The sequence below is a fragment of the Empidonax traillii genome, unplaced genomic scaffold (genome assembly GCF_003031625.1).
Source record: "Empidonax traillii isolate 1590-97213 ecotype Southwest subspecies unplaced genomic scaffold, ASM303162v1 scaffold869:size279042, whole genome shotgun sequence".
In the NCBI taxonomy this organism is placed as follows: Eukaryota; Metazoa; Chordata; class Aves; order Passeriformes; family Tyrannidae; genus Empidonax; species Empidonax traillii.
In genome coordinates this window covers 17,416-31,198 of record NW_020956062.1, presented here as the reverse complement: position 1 = coordinate 31,198, position 13,783 = coordinate 17,416, and the positions used below count along the sequence as shown (strand labels likewise).

At 51.2% G+C, this 13,783-nt stretch overlaps 1 protein-coding gene across 13 annotated transcripts in view; it reads left to right on the top strand.

Annotated features, from left to right (window-relative positions):
- Positions 1–13,783, top strand: part of EHMT1 (euchromatic histone lysine methyltransferase 1) — a 122,068-nt gene that overhangs the window by 97,878 nt on the left and 10,407 nt on the right. For all 13 annotated transcript variants that reach the window (XM_027902390.1, XM_027902393.1, XM_027902397.1 and 10 more), the window contains 9 exons: positions 216–322; positions 2,141–2,263; positions 4,516–4,617; positions 5,460–5,564; positions 8,205–8,359; positions 9,132–9,299; positions 9,671–9,815; positions 10,743–10,820; positions 12,087–12,202. In XM_027902390.1, coding sequence (XP_027758191.1) covers positions 216–322; positions 2,141–2,263; positions 4,516–4,617; positions 5,460–5,564; positions 8,205–8,359; positions 9,132–9,299; positions 9,671–9,815; positions 10,743–10,820; positions 12,087–12,202 — 1,099 coding nt within the window. The remainder of the gene's footprint in view (positions 1–215; positions 323–2,140; positions 2,264–4,515; positions 4,618–5,459; positions 5,565–8,204; positions 8,360–9,131; positions 9,300–9,670; positions 9,816–10,742; positions 10,821–12,086; positions 12,203–13,783) is intronic.

Sequence of the window (13,783 nt, the reverse complement as noted above, 5' to 3'; positions counted from 1 at the left end):
TCCTGCCCCTGCTCTTCCTCTAACAAGGTTGTTGCATGTCATATGTCCCTGGGACTGCCCTGAGAGCTTTCTGGTTTCAATGTGCAGTGAGGTGTGAGGAGGGCTGAGGATGGGCTGGGAACCCAACCTTTAAAAGCCTTTAGCTGAGATGGGATTCTCCTGTTACACTTTAATCTCTGAATTGTGGTTGAAAGTGTCTCTGCTGTGTTTTTCAGTGGATGGAATTGACCCTAATTTTAAAATGGAGCACCAGAGTAAGAGAACCCCTCTCCATGCTGCTGCTGAGTCTGGCCACGTGGACATCTGCCATATGCTGATTCAGGTCTGTCTCCACTTACATTCTTCTCTACAAACAATTTGCTGTGGTTTTTGGTCTCCTGCCCCACGTGGCTGGAACACGCTTGGCAATCAGCACTGAAACATCCCTTCCTGTAAAAAACCTCCTCAGTCCCAGGGTTTGCCGAAGGAGGAGCAAGGAGCTCCTCCAGGCAAGGAGCTTTGAAGCTTTGGTGCTGGGCACTGGGAAGCAGGTGGGAATCTGTGCCTGGGCACAGCCAGGGCAGGGCATTGCCAGATGTGCCAGCCCAGGCACATCTCCTGCTGTCAGGCTGCAGAAGATCTCCAAGCTGCTTCCAGGTTGCTCTTTGTGGTGAGGGCAGTGAGGCTCTGGAGCCTGGAAGCACACAGATCCTTGTCTTCCCTTCCATCAGTAACTCCAGCAGGATTTTCCTCCCCAGTATAAATACCCCACAAGCAGAAAGAAAGATGCAAGTTTGGTTTATCAGCTGAGATTTGGATTCTGGTTAAGGGAAGATGGTCAAAGCCATAGGGGTGCTGTCATTGAACCGGCTCCAAAATGATGTAAAGAATTTAAAAAAGGATTAAAAAAGTTATAGCATTTCTTTTTAGTATTGGCACACGTGGTCTGGAGTGACTGGGAGCATGTTTTGTTTATCCTGTGGGACTGGGAACCCTTGACAGCAGTGCTGTGTCTTTGGAAACGAGCTGCTGGGATGGTGCATTTCAGCACCTGGTGTCAGAGCTCTTGAGTTCTCTTTGAAGGCAGCTGTGGGCCTGCCTGGCTGCTCTCACTCACTGAAATTACTGCACAGGAAGACAACAGAATGAGTAAAAGGAGCAAAATTTGGGAGATATTACAAACAGTTTAATTATCAGTAGGGCTGGGTTCTTTCCAAGGTGCTTCATCGTCTTGTCTCTTCCCGGCAGCAGCTCAGGATTTGGCTGGGAATGGCCCCAGCTTGTTAAGCCTGAAATGCCTCTTCTCTGCTCTGGTTTGAATGGCTGTAGCTGTGCAAAAGGAGTCAAAACAAAGGAATTCAGAGGGAGGCACCTGGAAGCAACGGGGCCAGCTCCTCGTGCCAGGTGAAGCTGAGTCAGCGCGTGGCTGCTGTGAACAGGTCTGATGTTCGCACACACACACGTGCAGGGCCTGCCAAGAGCTGTGTGTGTCTGAGGTCCTTTGGGTTTAAGTATTAGGTGGTTCCTGAGCTCAGCCCAAGAGTTCAAGCAGGCAGGTCACAGTGTTTTGGGACAGAGTGAGGTTTTGGGTGATGGCACTCCATGTTGAGCTGAACATATGCTCAGAGACCTCTGTGGAAATGGTGCTGTTGCCTTCTACAGGAAGAGTTATCCAATCCCCAGGATGTTTTTTACAGCTCCTGCTTCTGTTGCAATCAGCGAGTTGCTCCTTACTGCTCGTGACATTGGGCAGAGCTGGTTGTTTTACTCCAAGTGATGCACCAGGGGAAACAAAGCTGCTGGAAAAAGGAGGAGGCTGATTTTTCCAAACTGTGCACAAGCAATATCTAGAAAGTAGGAGTACAAAATCCATTAATACAGGAGTTATTAAATACCAGCTGTTGCTTTCCTTACAGCTCCTGGCTGTGGAAAGCAGGAGAGAGGGCAGGCAGTGTGTGCTGCTCTCCAGAGCACGTAAAGTTGCACTGCCTTCCTTCCTGCCTTTATTGCTTCTTTTTTTTTTTTTTTCTTTTATTTTTTCCCCATGCTTAATATGGCTAAATTTCAGGAAAAAAATCTTGCTACTGAATCTCTACTCCCACACCCTTCCTCTTCTAACCATCAGTGGCTCTGATTTTCCTTTGCCTTGGCCTCCCAACAGGCTGGTGCCAACATCGACACCTGCTCCGAGGACCAGAGGACCCCGCTGATGGAAGCAGCAGAAAACAACCACCTGGAAACTGTGAAATACCTTATCAAGGCTGGAGCACTAGTGGATCCTAAGGTAGTTTATTCCTTCCCTTTTTCTCCTGAAGAAGCCTCTGTCCAACACATCTTTCTTGGTAGGTGTGAAGTTTTGGGTGGGAACGCACAGGCCGAGGGGGAAGGGGCTGGTTTGTCTTGGGACAAGAGCTGGGGATGCCACAGCCTCATTTTACTGCTGCAGAGTCCTGGCCATGAGTTCTTTGGGGCAAGTGCTGCCACTTGCTTGGTTGGTTTGTGGCACCAAATGTCATGGGTACTTGATTTCATATGAGGCCACTAAATCTTAGTGGAACAAATCCATTGCAGTGAATCTGGAGTTTGATTCCAGAGTTTCCTTCTCTGTATAGACTCTAATAATGAGGATTTTGGGGTGATATTTTAAAGTGGGCTAGTAATTAGGTGCTTGCCAAGCCAGCAAAAAAGACAGAGGAAGTTTTCCTTTCCAAAAGACTGATGTGTGGTTTCTTGCAGTCACGCTGCTGTGGCAAAATTGAACCCCATCTTCAAACTCTACCCTCTAATTTAAACCAATACAATAAAATGCAGCTGTCTGTTTGCCTTTAGCACGCTCTGGTTGCTTTGCAATCTTGGAAAATATACAGATTGTTTATTAGTCCCATAAATCAGAATCTATTTGGAGCGCAGGAACCTTCCCCATGTGAACTCCTTGTCACAACCTGGTTTTGTGAAGGAACTGGCAGGATTGCACGAGGCATCCAGTGCTGCCCACCCCAGGTGGATCCCTGAAAGCCTGATCCTGAGCTGGGAAAGGGAAAAGGGCAGGACAGGCACATGTGGGTTCATGCTGACCACTGTCCCCAGTGTCTCAGAGCAGTCCCAGCATCTCTCACCTGATTTATTCCTGTGGAAAAGAGGGGAGTTTGTGATTCCAAAGGCAGAGGGAAGGAAATGAATCCTGAGCTTGCAGAAGCAAATCAGAAGCCTGAAATCACGTCTGAAGTCTAGACTAGTTTATTATGTTAATTAGTTTCTTGCACCAAATTACTCATCTGTTTGAGAGCAGCAACAATGCAGTTTGGAATCGGCTCCAGCCGTTTCCATGAGAAATCCGGCTGGTTCCTGGAGCGGGTGTTTGCAGAGCCCACCCAGCCCTGGCACTGCAGTGGAGGGGGTGCTGAGGTCAGGGCAGGGCTGGGTGGAGGCTTCTCAGACCCCAGAGTGATCCAGTTAACTGTTGATCCACTCAAAACCTGAAGAAACTGTTAAAATCTTCCTGCTCTCCACGGGGCTGAGGAGCTGCACTTGGCTCTTGCCAATCCAAGGGGAAGCTGTGGCATTTTTATGCAGGCACTTCTGGGGGTGCAGAGACTCCTTCTGCATCCCCAGAAGCCCACATGGTGCAATCCCTGACCTGAGATGTCCCATCCTCCCTCCCTCACCCTGCACCACAGAGTCCACTCAGCTCCATCCCCAAACTTTCACCTCCAGTGTTGCTTCCATGGGATAAACTAGAAGGAGTAATTTGGTTTTTTCAGTCTTTCATTTCCTCCTCCTTATTTCCTGCTCTCTGGACCTTGTTATGTGCTAAGCTCTTGGGATATAAAGGCCTGATAAAAATCAGGCTCCACCCAGTGAGATCTTTGGTGTGAGTGTGGGAGCATCTCCGTCGTGACTCACAGCCTGTCCATCTCCGCCAGACCCTGCATTCCCAGCTCCCAAAGGCATTTCTCCTTTCAGCCTTCAGGGTTGTTTTTTCTCTCCTGTCTGGGCAGATGGCTGTGGGCACTTGGTCTCTCCAGAGCCTCCTGGCCCTGTGCAGGACACCCCTGTGCCCTGCTGCCAGGTGCTGGGGTAAGGCCTTGGGCTAATAAAACACAGCAATAAGTGGAGCATTCCAGGTTGAGACAAGGCCACTTTTGTGATGTAAAGTGCGAAAATTGTAAGGGATTTCTGCCTCGCTTTGGCTCTCCAGCACATGGAAAGGAGTGGGAAAGGATCTGTCAGGGAAGGGGAACGCCATTGCTGGGGTTTGGGGCTTGTACCTTCCCTAAGCTTTGCAAAAGCATCTCTTTGCACTCTCAGCCTCTTCCTCTGCTCCTCTGAGATTTGTGTGAAGCTCCTGAGCTCTGCTCGGTGCTGGCTCTGGCTCTCGCTCCCTTCCCTCCTGGCAGTGGCCTGGGGGCTTTTGGAGTCCTCTGCTCTGTCTGTGAAGTCCTCCTGCTTTTCCTGAGCATCACTTGGTGTCATGCAGAGCTGGAAAAAGCTGGGAAGGGGTGTCCCTGAGTGCTTGTTCTGTGCTTGTGTGTCCAGGATGCAGAGGGCTCCACGTGTCTGCACTTGGCAGCCAAGAAGGGACACTACGACGTCGTCCAGTACCTACTCTCCAACGGGAAGATGGATGTCAACTGCCAGGTGAGGCCTGGCTGTGGGGCAGGAGCTGCTTTTCCCACAGCAGGGACTCAGCTCAGCACTGTGCTGTCTGGGCATTGGTCACCCAGCTAACGGGGGACACCTCAAAATCGTTATAGGGTGACAGTTCCATGAGCATCCCCTCCACTGTCCTCATGGAAACTTTGCTTCCAGCTGTTTTGGTTTGCAGTTTCTCCTTGACCCTGAATTTTCTGTGGAGCCTGTTGCTCGAGGGTGTCACTGTGCTTTTCCTAGTGTGGAGGGGGGGGAGTGGGATCATGGACATGCTGTGGGATGGGTCAAGGCTGGCACTTGCCATCACGGAGTTATTGCATTTCCATGGGGTAAGGCAGTGCTGCACTGGGCTTCCCCATTCTGGGGGAAAGGCAGGTCCCTCAGGCTTCTCAGGGAGATTTTGACATGAGCTGGGTGTTTGTTGTACCTTTTGGACAGTCAGCTGTGTGTGAAGCTCCTGAGCTCTGCTCACTGCTGGCAATGGCTCCTGCTCTCTCCCGTCCTGGCAGAGGGCTGGGTGCTTTTGGAGTCCTCTGCTCTGTGTGTGAGCTTCTCTGGTGATCCTGAGCATGCAGAGCTGGAAAAAGCTGGGAAGGGATGTCCCTGAGTGCTTGTTCTGTGGTTGTGAAGCACCTGGAAATCCATCACCAGGAAGCTGAGCTGGAACAAACCCCAGCTGGCTCACACTGGGCTCTGCAGGACCCTGAAGGATCTGCAGCGATGGAGACAAAAGGAGTGTGATGAGACAGGGAAGGGGTCTGTGGCTCCTTGGGAAGGCAGCAGGAGCCTGTGGTGCCTGTTGTGTGTCTCACCCTGTCCTCCCTCCCCAGGATGATGGAGGCTGGACGCCCATGATCTGGGCCACGGAGTACAAGCACATCGAGCTGGTGAAGCTGCTGCTGGCGAAGGGCTCGGACATCAACATCCGTGACAACGTAAGGATCTGCTGGAACCTGCTCCAAAAATTACCCACTTACAGCTCCATTTACAGACCAAACACGCCCGAGGGGACAGATTTTGGGCTCAGTGCAGGGAGGTGCAGAGGTGCCTTGACACAGGCAGTGAGCCCACAGTGTCTGGTGGGAGAATTTCCCACCGTGTTCTGGGAAGAAGTTTGCAAGCTGGCAAGATGTCCTTTAGCTCCAGCTCTTTTGTCACAGCCTGTGAGGATGCTGTGTGGAACTCTCAGGCTGTGTGCAATTCTCAGGTGCTTCTCACCCACCTGGGCCCACCTTGCTGCCACTGGGATGCTGCACCAAGGCAGGTCCCCTGGAGTCCAGACGTGCCAGCTCCTCGTTGGTCATGAGCCAGTGAGCACTGGGCATGGATTTGGGGCACCCTGTGTGTTTTTGAGGGGTATAAGCTCTTACTTGTGTTTTCTGGGTGGACTGGGCAGATGCTGCCATCAGATAGCACCAGCCTGGCTTTTCCAAGACATCTCAGGCACGAAGCCACTGATGTGGACAGAGCATGTCCAGTTTAGTGTGCTGGAGCTGGCCCTTAGCCTGCTCCTCACCTCCATAAATCCTGCTCCAGTGGGGTGTACTGGGTGCTTGAGTCCCTGGGAGCTCCTGGGCCAGCTGGTTTCCCAGGGATTTCCAAGTAAACAGAGAAGATACAGAGGAGATGCTGTCTCCCTTTTCCCCAGGTTTCCTCAGGAGGCTCATTGTGTCGGCACAGCTCTTCTTTTTTTCTTAATACTCTGTTTCTCTTTTTTTATTTCAGTCTCTAAGGGTATTGAAACACCAGAGGTGCCTTCAAGGCACACTTGGGTGTGAATTGGGGTGTGAGGAGCTGCTGCAGGCTCTGGCCTGTAGATGTGAGGCAGTTTGATTAGGGAAGGGTAACTGGCCTCATTGCTTTCTGCACAGAGCTGTTACAGTGAAGTGCCTGCTCTGCCATCAGTTCATGCTCTAACATGTCTCCTGGCCCTGTATTTCCTTGTCCAGTGCTCCCAGTGCTTTTTTAATCCCAGGAATAGGAGTAGATAGTTTGTATTTCTCTCCCTAAATGCCACGTTTGTGTCTTGGGTGCTGGCAGGGGAAGCTGCTGGCACATTTGTCTCAGGGGGCTCAGGAAGGCTCCAGCTGTTCCTGAGGAGTTGCTGTCCCAGTCTGAAGGTCTCAATTTCCCTGATAGCTTTAATGTCATGTCTTGCCCCATCCCTGGGAGTGTCCAAGGCCAGGTTGGATGGGGCTTGGAGCAACCTGGGCTAGTGGAAGGTGTCCCTGCCCATGGCAGGGAGGTGGAATGAAGTGAGCTTTAAGGTCCCTTCCAATCCAAACTATTCTGCGTTTCTGTGATTCTAAGATTTGAATCTCAGCCAGTCACCAATCCCCTCACAGCCACTCATTCACTCCCCCACCAACAGGACTGGGGGGAGAATTGGAAGGGGAAAAAGTAGAAAACTTATAAGTTGAGATAAAGACAGTTTAATAGGGAAAGGGAAGAGCAATCCCCCCCATACAAGCAGTAAGGAGCAATGTCACTTCTGCTGGAAAACGTCGTTCTCTGGGAGAAATGCTTTTGACTGGGATGCTGCTGCTGCGAGGCAGGGGCAGAGCAGCCAGTCCAGGGGTCTGTAACCTGTCTGAGCAGCAGCACGTGGGTGCAATCCACCAGATGAATTTTTTTCTGTAGTTTGGTATGTGGTGTGATCAGGGTTATTTTCTAGATGGTACCATAATGGGAGGCAGGAGCCATGTAGAAAACGCTCTCCCCACTGCCTGCTGCAGCCAATACCTCCCCATTTAAGGAAGGATCTTGAGTTAAGTGGTAATGACTAAAACATGTGCTTTGTTTTTGCTCTAAAAAGAAAAAAAAAAAAAAAAGAGAAGAAAAGCGAGGGGCTTATTACTATGATTGCACTGTTGTAATCGATGTCTTTAGAGCTTGTCATGGGGACGGGATCGGCGTGTGCTGCAAATTGCACTGTAACAGAAAACAGAGTATCATTGCTTAAAATATCTCCCTCAGAAAGATGAGTGTTCAGCTATTTCTAGTGCTGCTAGTGAGAGATGAGTACATACAGTATTTAAGAGATGCCTGGAGTCAGATTGATTGCTTTCCCTGTGGCTCGTGCTTCTCTTTCCAGCACCTTCACGCGCCCGGCGCGCTCCTTCCCTCTTTAATTTTGTGCTGTGCTCTTTTCCTCTTTCATTTTGTAGCCCTGGGAGACACGCTGGCTTTCCTGTCTGTCTGGGCTGGGGAAGCTCAGCTTCCAGCCTTTTCCAGCATGTTTGTTCATGTCTGGCACCTCTCATGGATTGATCCAGATTGGTTTGTGGCTCAGAGACAGACGAGTTGCCTGTGTGTGTGAGGAATGTGACGGATCGCTGCGTGCGCAGCCTCCCCGTCCTTGGTGTGTGGAGGCAGATGGAGTGAGAACTCCCTCCTTGGCTGCATGGAGGTTTCCCTGTCCACCCTGGCATTCCCAGCCAGGAGGAGCAGTGAGGGATGCAGGCTGCAAGCCACATGTTGAAGGCTGCAGATGTAGAGCTAAGGAAGGTGACGTCCCAGAGCGATGGGGTTTTCAGGCACTAAACAGCCTCTGCTCTGTGCTCCTTCCCCTCCAGGAGGAAAACATTTGTTTGCATTGGGCTGCTTTTTCTGGCTGTGTGGACATAGCAGAGATCCTGCTGGCAGCTAAGTGTGACTTGCACGCCGTGAACATCCACGGGGACTCCCCCCTGCACATTGCAGCCCGAGAGAACCGCTACGAGTGCGTGGTGTAAGTACAGCCCCTGCCCTGCCCTCCCTGCCCTGCCTGCTCCTGGCTGCCTGGGGGCCTTCTGGCGAGCTCAGGAGAGCCTCTGAAGTGCCCTTGGTGTTTAAGCACAGACCAGGATTGGGATGGGTGGCTTGTTTCTCCCCTGCTCCCAGGGGCAGTGGGTCCCAGGTACTGCGGCTGCCAGAGCTGGTCGGAAAACGTGGAGTGTTCCTGGAGTGTTGGGCAGAGGGGCTGTGCTCAGCCCAGCAAGGTGTCAGACTTCCTTGATTAAAGCTTTTTTTTCCCCACAACTAGCCTGGCATGATATGGTAACAGGGCTTTTCCTTTGCTCCATCCCTGCTCTGAATAAAGCCATCATGTGCACTCACCAAAGGCTGGTGAGTATAAACGAGGGCCAAGTCCAACACCAGTTTCCTGTGGGACTCTTCCATTTCCAGCCTGCTCTTCCCACCCCATATCTTTCCCTGCCAGAGAGAGTTTCAAGCCTGGCTGAAGTTAGGCTGGTGCCAGCAGGGTACCTGTCATGCCTGAAGCAGGGCGAGGTTGGCCCAGAGCTCTCATGAGTGCCCAGAGCTCCAGTCTGTGGCTTCTGCCAGCGCCTTCACGTAGAAGGATTCCCTGAACCATGCTTAATACAGAACACTCAGGTGATTATTCACTACTACAGACTCTTCCTTGTCCCCTAAGGGCTGGCTGGAGGATGTGATTCAGCTTGTTTTCCCCTTGCACGGTTTCCCTCGGGGAATCCTGATCCTTCCTTGCTCTTTTGCAGTCTCTTTCTTTCTCGTGGCTCGGATGTCACTTTAAAGAACAAGGAGGGTGAGACTCCGCTCCAGTGCTCCAGCCTTAACTCTCAGGTCTGGGTGGCCCTGCAGATGAACAAGACTCTCAAAGAATCATCCACTGAGAAGCCTGCCCAGATAGAGAAGGTGGTGAGCAGGTGAGAATAGGGCTGGCTTTGCTTGTGGGTCACGATATTGAGCCCTTGCATGGGGAAGGCTGGGGCTTTGATTTAAGAAAGAACTGCAAGTACAGGATTAGCTTTTTTAGCTGGTGTGAAGGTTAGTTTGAGCTTAGCAAGAACTAGCACGTGCTGATTCAGACCGTAGTTTATAAATTCATCCTCTGAGTGGAAATATTCACAAGCACAAAGAACAGTCTGTAAGGCCGTGGGAAAACATGAACCCTGTTCTGGTCTGGGTTCCTTTTAGGCTTGGAGTGCTCAGTGATCAAAGTCAGTAATTCTGCCCCAGGATGGCCCCTTGTTGGGGAGGACCTTCCTTGGGTGACAGTTCTTTCTCCCCCTGGCAGGGACATTGCCCGGGGTTACGAGCGGATCCCCATTCCCTGCGTCAATTCCGTGGACAGCGAGCCCTGTCCCAGCAACTACAAATATGTTTCACAGAACTGTGTCACCTCCCCGATGGACATCGACAGGAACATCACTCATTTACAGGTGTGTCCCCCTGCCTTTGGTGTGTGCATTCAGAGATACAGCTCCTCAGAGTGGGTTTGGAACTTAAAATGGGAATGTCTAGTCCTAATATTGCCATCAAATTCCAGCTAAGCCTGTATTCTTCACTTCCAGCTCTTGATTAGGTGATGGGATTCTGATTTTCTTCAGTTTCTAGGCTGAAGCTGAAGCTCTGTGTTCAGCTGTGTGCTGTGGCATTGGCCATCTGGTGTTGGCTGATGTGGCTCCCGTTTATCCTTGTCCTCTGTTCTCAGTCTGGAGAGTTAGGGATTTGTTGGGAGAGCCCTTCATGCTGCCTGCCCGCTGCCTGCAGCATCCAGGCCACGGTCTTTGCTGTGACACTGAACTCCTGGAAGGGCTGGCTGGTGGAAGCAGAGGTGGGAGGAGGATGATCCCTCTCTGGGCACAGCCCTGAGGTGGCTGAATTGAACTTCCCAGGCCCAATCCCTTTTGTGCAGCAGCTGGTGGTGGGACTGTGTTGGCTTGGGGAGTGCTGGGGAAGCAGCCAGCTGGAGAGCCCGTGTGGGAAGCGGGAAGCAGCAGGGGGAGGACTGAGACAGTGTGTTGTGGTGCATCATCTCCCAGCTCTGGTCCCTTCTGGGAGCTCTCCTTGTCCTCAAGTGTGGAGAACAGCTCATAGGGCACGGAGGAGGGTTGGTGACAGGGGGACATCCTCTCCTGAGCCATGGAGCTGGCTCAGGGTGAGATCCTTCCCTGTAGCTGGAGTCCTTTGGCGCTCGCTGCTCTCGGAAGAAATAATGCAGTCAAAATGCCACTGGGTGATGAAGCTGCTTGTCTTTCTGGCTAAGGAGAAGGCCCTGACTTGTGGTTTCCTCTCTGACCCACTGACAGAAGCTGCTGTTTCAGCTGTGGGAGTGGTGTGGAGTTAACCCTTTGCTTCTCTTCCAGTATTGTGTCTGCATAGACGACTGCTCCTCCAGTAACTGCATGTGTGGCCAGCTCAGCATGCGCTGCTGGTATGACAAGGTGAGCACACAGCCCCTCCTCCTGGGCCAGCCTGAGGGTCTGAGAGCTGAGCTTTGCCTAATTCTGGGTTTATAATGGTTCCTTTATAACACTTCCTTGCACAACTCAAGGCCAGCTTGGATGGGACCGGTGGAAGGTGTCCCTGCCCATGGCAGGGGATTGGAATGGGATGAGCTCCAAGGTCCCTTCCGACCAAACCATTCTGGGACTCTGTGATTCTATTTCTCCTCGACTTAAAAATGCTTCAAGTGTAGTCTCAGCTCTGAGACCCGTGTGATAATACAAAATGTTTGCTCAGGGCAGCTCTTCCTGTGTTATTTATTTGTGTTACTCTCATGCCAACTGAGCCATTAATTACACCCGTGTGATAGGGAGCATTTAATAATCCAGGCGTGAAATCAGCTTCCATTTCAGAGCAACATGGGAAGTGCTGTAATATGTAAACAAGGGGAGGGGAGGAGAGAGAAATTCTTTTGCTTTTTTTTTTTTTTTTTTTGGCCTGCTTTTATTTGTTGTGATCCTTCTGGATGAGGGCAGAGCAAAGATGTTTTCATTGCCACATTGCCAGAAGCTGGGTTTGTTTTGGGTAAGTGTGTTCAGCCCTCCTGGGAGGTTTTGAGGTTCATTTTTTGGCCAGGTGCTGCTCAGATCAGAAGTTCTGTGAGTCTCTGCAGGTTCCTCCCAGGGGGAATGTTGCTTCTTTGCTTTGTAGCCATTTTATCTCCCATGTTAATAGGTGATTACATCTTTCAAGGCTTAAAAGCCAAATTTGTTACAAATGATAAATCACATCTCTCGCTTCCTTAATTCTTTATGTTGGTAAATAATTGAATTGTACTTTTTGGGGGGAGTGTTATTTGGAACATAATGTGGTTCACAGAACTTGGGTGTACTGGCCTTGAACTCTGGAATTTTAGGCTTTATTCCAGAGAAAGACTAAGCAACCGCTTCTCCCCTCCAGCGCTGTGAAATGATAACAGTGATGATGCTGCACACCAGTTTATTGCACAGCACTGTGAGATATTTTTTGGGTGGTGCACAGGGTGATGCCAGGCAGCAAAAATCTAGGCAGTCTCTTGCTGTTTGTCGGTTCTGGATGATAGGGAAGAGCAAAACCACTGCAGAAACTCAGGTCTGATGGTGTTTTTGGGGAGGTGACCCTCCCTTGGGGTTCTCTGGGCTGTTTTTATCCTCAGGGTATTTCTGCTCTTGTTTTTCTGGTTTGGAGGATTAACTAACCCAGTCTTGGCTGCCTCTCTCCCTCAGGATGGCCGACTCCTGCCTGAGTTCAACATGGCTGAGCCCCCCCTGATCTTCGAGTGTAACCACGCGTGCTCCTGCTGGAGAACCTGCAGGAACAGGGTGGTGCAGAACGGGCTCAGGTGAGAAGGAGGATCCAAACCCAGCTGATCTTGGCAGGGCTGACACCAAACTCATGAGCTTTCTGGCTCTCTACTCTCAGCTCACCCAAAAACCCACAAAAGCCAGCACTTGCTGAGATGAGGTCAGGGGCCACCACACAGTGGTGTTCCCATGTGCTGACAGTGGGAATGAAGCAGCAGTGGGTTGATGAGCTCTATTAATATCTCAATTAATGTTTGCACCATGCCGGTGTCACCATCAGGTGGGAACTGTGGCGTCCTTTTATCAGCCTGACCACAAAACATAGAAATGGCTCGTGGGTTTGCATGAACAGCCCAGGCGAGATGTCTCAGGTGGAGAGCAACAGAACTGCAGAGCTGTAATTTAGAGGGTCTTGTAAGTCAGCATTCTGGATTAGAAATACAGGCCAGCGTGCCTAAACTTGGCTGCTTAAAATTCCCAAGTTATTGGCGTGACTGCCCCTGACTTGGGTACCTGAATACCTGTAGACCACTGGGATTTTGGAGCCTGTTTTGGTTTGGACCCCCGCTATGGAGGAGTTCACCACTGCACTAAATACAAAGGAATCCCACTGGGAAAAAAAAAAAAAAAAAGAAAAAAAAAAGGACTTTTGCAATTTTTTTTTGGTAGTGCTGACAACACTCTTTTTGCAAGCTTTGTAGTTTCAATGACATTTTGCAACATTAAAAATAAGTGAGGGAGAAGCTCGATGTGTTCCCACAGAACTTTGCCTCTCTCTCTGGATTTCCCTGCCAAGCTCCCGAGCTCTGGTTCCTCCGTGGGTGTTTATTTAGGAGCTGCACAGCTAGAGCTGTTGCTTTTGCATTTATTTATTTATTTATTTATTTATTTATTTGTTGCCTCACTGAGGGGTTTTTTCTGAAAGGTGGGGAGGGTTGGAAACCCAACCGCGTGCCGGGGAGAGCAGCTCTGCCGGGAAGCTGGGTCAGGAGCTGGGCAGAGCCGTTCTCACAATCCCCGGGGGAGGCGGCAGGGAAGGCTCCTGCCTCGGGGCTGCAGCTGCCACAGGGGTGCTGCTGCTCCCTTTTTTCAGTGCTGCCTTGATCAGATGTGCTCCACGTTATCCCCGCTCGGCAGCGCACACGTATCCAGCTGGCAGCCCGGCCCAGCTGAGCTGGGCCGGGCTGCCAGCTGGATACGTGTGCGCTGAGCCTGAACCTGAGCTGGGCTCTGCTCTGAGGGACGAGGGAAAGCATGGGGGACCTTCCCCAAACCCCAGTGCTATCCTGAGTTCCTCTGGGAACAGTCACTCCCATGAGGAGCATCACTGGTGAGTGATGTCCCGCTCTGCTCTGACCTGGGGTGGCCTCCCCTGCAATATTGAGGCAGTTTCGGGCACTACAATGTAAGGAAGATATCGAACCATTAGAGAGGCAACGAGGATGGGGAAGGGCCTTGATTTGGAGCCGTGTGAGGACACTGAGGGCACTTGGTGTGTTCAGCTGCAGAAGAGGAGACTGAGGGGAGAGCTCATTGCAGTTCCAACTGCCTGGGCAGGGGCAGAGGAGGGGCAGGACTGAGCTCTGCTCTGGGGGGAGCAGGGACAGCCCCCAGGGAAT